Raw genomic sequence first — 7,317 nt, 5'->3', positions numbered from 1 at the left:
GACTGATGAGAGCAGAGAAGACACAGAGAGAGACAGAGAGCACTACAGTCTGAGACAACAGAGAACACAGAAAGACAGAAGAGAGGACCAGAAGAACTGTTTGAAACAACATTGATAGGTTTCATCGTCTCCTTGTACATCAAGCAGATTAGATGTCGTAGCGATCACACAATCCCCAAATGATACTGTCTCAATTATCCAGCAGATTGTATAATCTCCAGCAGTTAACTGGTTAGTTATCCATCCACTGCAACTCAGGTGAAACTTTACATGCTGCCGAGGTCCAGAGATTGTAGCCGTGATTTCCTCCTCCCGACCTCCTCTTAAGCATCTTGGTATTGTGCTCGCTTCTGGTCGTTTGACTCGTACGTCTCGCTCTTCTCTGCTCTTTTGTCTTCTCCGTCTCGTACGTGTCCTCTGATCTCGTGATCCGTGTCTCTCGTCATAATGCGTACGTGTGCGCTAAGCCTCTATCTCTCCGCTTCTCTTCGTCGTGTTCTGTCAGCGTGCTGTACATCTCTCTTGTCTCTTCTCATGTCTCTCTGTCTCTCTCAGTCCGTGACTCTCTAGCTACGATTCTCGAGTCACTTTCTCAGTCTGTGAGGAGGGAATTGAAGGCTAGGCTACTGGTCTTTTCTCTGCTGTGAAGGTCCGTCATCATAGGTAGGCTGCTGCGATCGGTGTAGGAGGCATATAGCTTTCCATGCTGAAGCAGAGCTGGCATCGGGACCAAGTGGTTGAGAATGAGGGTGAGATGAGGAACGAAGTCTTTTGAGAATGAACGCATATTTGGCGTCAAGAGAGAAGCATCTCATTAACGAAATGCGGAGAAGAGCCAAGCAATATCTAGATGATTTTCCTCAGGTGAAGAGGGAGGAGAAGAGAGGTTGACATGCAATGAGGGGACCAAGAGACATGAGAAAGGGGTAAGAAGATATGGAGGTAGAATAAGGAGATGAGAAAACAGCCAAGATGGGGAGAACCCAGGATAGAGGAGGAACTGTGCGTCTGCGTGTTGTCCAGTCGAGACCAGACAGTTCAGTGTATGAGAGGTATGACCACTTTCTCGTAACTGTAGGATCTTTCCCTTGCAACACTATCTCATCCTCCAGTCCTCGTCTTACCCCAGCTGGCGCTTCCTCTCCTCAACCCTCTCCTTCTCCAAGAAACCCATTAGGAAGGAAAAGTAGCGCCCATTCGTTTACCTGTCAGAAGAGAGTCACGCTCTATTCGCCTTTTTGTTCTTCTCGCGTCTGCAGCCTCCCCCCCCCTAGAACCTTTGTCATCCCTCATTATACCGCAGGTGAGAAGGATCGAGTCTGAGGAGAGATGAGATTGCGATTGACAGCCTTATGGTCCACAAGTCATCTGATGGTTATATGGAGAGTCACAGAGAATGATTTAGAGATGGTTTCACGGGTTACGGGGAACAGGCCTGCTGTGCATGCGCAATGTTCGTTTGGGTTTAAGAAGGATCCACCAGATGGAGTTAGACCAGGGAGCTGTCTAAAATACAAGTGTAAAGACGCTCAGTTTCCACGTTATTGTCACTTGCAAGCTTGTCTCATTGATAGATCACAAGTGATTTTTGTGGTGGAATATGTCAAATGCTTTTGGAACATTTTTGGAGTTGCAGTTTAACATGCCCTGAAATGTAATGTGTATTTCCTCAATGTAAAGGTGAGGTTAAAGTATAATAATGGACAAGAGAGGAAGATCCATTAACCACTGTCAGCATTATATATTTAAGCATAAAGGCGGATTGACGGGCCATAAACTTGCATAAAATATATGGCCAAATAGGTTCATATGGCAGGCAAGGTCTAGTATACTCCAAACACGACGCAAAACGCGGAAGTGCTTGGACAAACACCCCTACGAGTCTAATCATCTGGCCAACTCAGGCACAGTATCAGCCCACAGGATGACGACATGAGTCGACCCCTGAAATGGTGTCATATGTGACACCCACTCAGCTAGTTTCTCATAATTAAAACGTGTGAATATACATGTTTAACAAAAATTCAGAAACTTATGTTCTAGCTGAAATATGCTTGATTGGCTGAGAACAGCCAGTATATCAGACCGCATACCGGGTATGACAAAACAATGTCATTTTTACAGACTCTAAAGTTCATGCGGTTAAAAAAAGGTTTTATGACTGTAAAGAAATCTATCGGTGAATTATGGTTCGGTGGGTGTAGAAAGAACAGTAAAAACCAAACAGTGTTAGGGATAGTCATATAACCAAGACCAAGAAATTATTTTTTTCAAGATCAGTTGTATAGTATGGTATAAATAAAAAAACATAAACTAATATAAATGAAATTAAAAAAAAATTTTAAATAGATTAATATATAATATATTATAAATAACATATAATAATAAATATATGAAACGATGTTTATAATATATAAGTCAATTAGATTTTTATTATTACAGTTCCTTGTATTTCTTTTGGGTATAATCTTATTTTTTTACATTTTAATTGATTCATCCTATCTATTAGTTTCATATAATAATGTTTTTTATTATAAGCCTAATATATTTTTATTTCAATGTGTCAACACCGGCTTCCATACCCGTGGTATTTTTATACGTCTATTACGAGAATACTATCGGCGGGGTCATACAAAGAACCAGGCACCATCCAAGCGGGAGTCTGTTAGCTGAAACCAGCAAGGTGGAATAATGGAGCCAAAATATACCACCGGGAGCATAAAGACCAGAGGTGTTCCCAGCCGACCAACTCACCCGCGCCTATGGACTCTTAGGGGGCGGCCCTTGGACGAAGTAACAGATCCCCTTAAGTGAACCGCGTAAGATGGTTGCATGGCCAACAAGAAACCAACACATGATATACCCACACGCTTCCCTAACACCCAAAGCCCTTCATTGCTAAAATATAATGCTGAACAGTGTTAAGATCTTCCTCTTCTTGCATAAATATATACATTCTAAACCTACATTACAGTGAGAAATACACATTACATTTCAGGCATTCTCAAACTCCCACTCCAAAATGATTCCAAAGCACTTGACAATATTCCCCAAAAAAATCCTATGTAATCTATCACCCAGAGACAGTGCCATGTGAAATGAATGCTCTCTCATTGTATTTTATCCTGGTTCATTGTTTAATAAAGAAACATTCCCTGACAGAGGCCTGTTCCGGAACATTCTCTCACTTCCTTCTTATAAACATCAGGATGACTTGTGACATAAGGCCTCAATCTCAATTCATCTCTCCTCACCTCCTTCTCAACTGTATAAGAGGATAAGGTCAGAGGGGGAGGGACTATGAAGCTTCTCCTTCCAATGGGTTTTGAGAAGGAGGTGAGGAGAGGAGGCGAGGTAAGAGAGGAGGAGGAAGAAGAGGAGGTAAGATTATCCTCTTTCCTCCTCCTCTACCTCCTCCTTCTCCCCCTCTTCTGTCTTTCTCATCCTCCTCTTCTACCTCCTCTTCTACCTCCTCCATCTCCTCCTTCTCCCCCTCTTCCGTCTTTCTCATCCTCCTCTACGTCCTCCTCTACCTCCTCTTCTACCTCCTCCATCTCCTCCTTCTCCCCCTCTTCCCTCCTTCTCCCCCCCTTCCTTCCTCCTCCTCCCCCTCTTCCGCCCTTCTCACCCTCCTCCTCAATCCCTCCTCCTCATCCTCTCTGTTCCCACCTTCCTCAGACTAAGGCAGAGGAGGTGGTCTACCCCTCGTTCTACACGTACTCTACGGAGAACACCTGCCACCAAACACAATCAGATGTTAGAGGTCGGGGAKGAAAATACCACGGCTCAATGCCTCTGGACTCGGGCCAGCATGTAACAGTTCACCTGAGTGCAGTGGGATGCGATAACATAACCCACGTTACTGCTGGGAGATTATACAATCTGCTGGTATCAGACATTCATTTGGGGATTGTGTGTCGCTACGACATCTAATCTGCTTGATGTAAACGCACGATGAAAACCTTCAAATGTTTTCAAACCAGTTTCTCTCTGTGTCTCTCTCTCTGTCTCTCTCTGTGTCTCTCTGTGTCTCTCTGTGTCTCTCTGTCTCTCTCTGTGTCTCTCTCTGTCTCTCTCTGTGTCTCTCTGTCTCTCTCTCTGTCTCTCTCTCTGTCTCTCTCTCTCTGTGTCTCTCTCTGTGTCTCTCTCTGTGCAGTAAAAGCAGCAGGGATTAGTTTTCCCAGAACATCAAGCTTACAATGTTCTTCTAAAAAGTCAAGCCAGAGAGGAAAAGCAAACATTAAAAAAAGACTTAGACAATACCCCCCTCCTCTCCTCTCCCCCTTCTATACCTCCCTCCCCTCCCCCCTCCGCTCCCCCTCCTCCCCTCCTTCCTCCCTCCCCTCCCCTCCTCTCCCCCCTCCTACCCTCCTTCCCCTCTACCCCTCCTCTCCATCCTCTCCCCCGTCCGCCGTTCTTTGTGTACTGGACAGTTCTTGAGACCGCCAACATCCAAACCAAACCTGCCCTGACCTCATATAGACTACAGCCCAGCCATGGAGAGAGTCCCTACCAGCTCTGAGACCTCAGGCTATAGACTACAGCCATGGAGAGACCCTCCCAGCTCTGAGACAATCAGGCTAATAGATACAGCCAGGAGAGAGACCCTCCAGCTCTGGAACAATCAGGCTGTAGACTACAGCCATGAGAGAGTCCCTCCAGCTCTGAGACAATCAGGCTATAGACTACAGCCATGGAGAGGAGACCCTCCACTTCGAGACAATCAGCTATAGACTACAGCCATGGAGAGAGAACCTCCAGATCTGAGACAATCAGGCTATAGACTACCAGCCATGGAGAGAGACCCTCCAGCTCTGAGACAATTCAGGGGTTATTTAGACTACAGCCATGGGAGAGAGACCCTCCAGCTTCTGAGGACAATACAGGCACTATAGGACTCACAGCCATGGAGAGAGACCTCCAGCTCTGAGACAATCAGGCTATAGATTACAGCCATGGAAGAGAGACCCTTCCAGCTCTTGAAACAATCAGGCTATAGACTACAGCCATGGAGAGAAGACCCCCCAGGCTCTAAGACAATAGGGTTATAAGACTACAGCCATGGAGAAGCACCTCCAGCTCTGAGACAATCAGGCTATAGACTACACCATGAGGAAGGACCCTCACCTCTGGAACAATCAGGTTATGACTACAAAGCCATGAGTAAGACCCTCCAGCTCTGGAACAATCAGGCTATAGACTACAGCCATGAGAGAGACCCTCCAGCTCTGAGACAATCAGCTGTGAGACTACACCATGGAGAGAGACCCTCCAGCTCTGAGACAATCAGGCTATAGACTACAGCCATGGGAGAGAGACCCTCCAGCTCTGAGACATCAGCTATAGACTACAGCCATGAGAAGACCCTCCAGCTCTTGTACATCAGTTATAGGACTAACAGCCATGGAGAGAGACCTTCCAGCTCTGGAACAATTTCAGGCTTGTAGACTACAGCCATGAGAGAGACCCTCCAGCTCTGGGGGACAATCAGGCTGTGAGACCTACAGCCATGGAGAGAAGAGGACCTCCAGCTCTGAGACAATCAGTTATAGACTACAGCCATGAGAAGACCCTCCAGCTCTGGACAATCAGGCTGTAGGACTACAGCCAATGGAGAGAGACCCTCCAAAGCTCTGAACAATCAGCTGTAGGACTACAGCCATGGAGAGAGACCTCCAGCTCTGGAAACAATCAGCGTTTAGACTACGCCATGGAGAGAGACCCTCCAGCTCGAGACAATCAGGCTTTAGACTCAGGCCATGAAGAGACCTCCAGCTCTGTACAAATCAGGCATGTAGACTACAGCCAGAAGAACCCTCCAGCTCTGGAACAATAGCTGTAGGACTACAGCATGGAGAGAGACCTCCAGCTCTGGAAACAATCAGGCTGTAGACTACAAGCTATGGAGAGAGACCTCCACTCTCGTACAATTAGGTGTAGACTACAGCTATGGGAGAGAGACCCTCCAGCTCTGAACAATCAGACATAGAACGACAGCCCAGCTATGGAGAGAACCCTCCAGCTCTGAGACAATCAGCTGTAGACTACAGCCAATGGCAGAGAGACCCTCCAGGGCTCTGAAGACAATCACCTATAGACTACAGCCATGTTAGAGAGACCCTCCAGCTCTTTGAAACAATCAGGCCTATAGACTTACCAAGCCATGGAGAGAGACCCTCCAGCTCTGAACAACAGGCTATAGAACTAGCAAGCATGGAGAGAGACCCTCCACTCTGAGACAATCAGGCGGTAGACTACAGCCATGGAGAGAGAACCCATTCCAGCTCTGAGACAATCAGCTGTAGACTACAGCCAAGAGAGAGACCCTCCAGCTCTGAGACAATCAGGCTGTAGAGCTACAGCCTGGAGAGAGACCCTCCAGCTCTGAGACCAATCAGGCCATAGACTACAGCTATGGAGAGAGACCCTCCAGCTCATGGAACAATCAGGCTATAGACTACAGCCATGGAGAGAGACCCTCCAGCTCTGGGACAATCAGGTATAGTCTAACAGCCATGGAGAGAGACCCTCCAGCTCTGGGACAATCAGGCTATAGACTACAGCTAGGGAGAGAGACCCTCCAGCTCTGAGACAATCAGCTATAGACTCATTCTATGAGAGAGACCCTCCCAGCCTCGTGGGGACAATCAGGTTATAGACTACAGCTATGGAAGAGGACCCTCCAGCTCTGGAACAATCAGGGTATAGACTACAGCTATGGAGAGAGAGACCTCCAGCTCTGGACAATCATTATAGACTACAGCCATGGAGAGAGACCTCCAGCTCTGCGAGTACAATCAGGCCTGTAGACTTACCAGCCCAGCTAAAAGGGAGAGAGACCCTCCAGCTCTGGAACAATTCAGGCTAAGACTACAGCAGGAGAGAGACCTCCAGCTCTGAGACAACATTGTGAGATGATAGTGGCACAACTGAAGCTCCACCACTCATGCCTTCTTTTGATGAGGAGACAAGAACCATATTGTTCCTTTTATACAGCAGCGCTCATGGGTTTGTCCAACACAGAATGAACATTGGTGTCCGATATTTAAAATCACCAACAGTAATCACTCACCTCTCCTGGAAACACGCCGCAGGGCTTCATCCTGAAGGGAGAGGGGCTGGCTGACAGCAGGTTCTGGTGGCTGGGAGAGTGCGGAGGAACCACAGCTGGAGACAGGGATGGGACAGATGGTAGGCTGAGAGGACCACCAAGCTGAGACAGGATGGGGACAGGGTGGTGGCTGGAGGACCACCAGCTGGAGACAGGATGGGGACAGGGTGGTGGGTGGAGGACGGCAGGCATCTGGATCTCTCTCT

At 47.3% G+C, this 7,317-nt stretch overlaps 1 protein-coding gene across 1 annotated transcript in view; it reads right to left on the bottom strand.

Annotated features, from left to right (window-relative positions):
* LOC112076161 (receptor-type tyrosine-protein phosphatase R-like) overlaps positions 1 to 7,167 on the bottom strand; it is a gene marked incomplete at its 5' end in the record, with an annotated part of 21,679 nt that extends 14,512 nt beyond the window's left edge. Inside the window, 1 exon segment of the mRNA XM_024143032.2 lies at positions 7,073 to 7,167. Coding sequence (XP_023998800.2) covers positions 7,073 to 7,167 — 95 coding nt within the window.
* Between the last annotated feature and the right edge of the window lie 150 nt (positions 7,168 to 7,317).

Source organism: Salvelinus sp. IW2-2015, unplaced genomic scaffold (assembly GCF_002910315.2).
Source record: "Salvelinus sp. IW2-2015 unplaced genomic scaffold, ASM291031v2 Un_scaffold3602, whole genome shotgun sequence".
Lineage (NCBI taxonomy): Eukaryota > Metazoa > Chordata > Actinopteri > Salmoniformes > Salmonidae > Salvelinus > Salvelinus sp. IW2-2015.
Note: the sequence above shows the minus strand (reverse complement) of the source record. Positions and strands in the feature narration are given on the sequence as shown.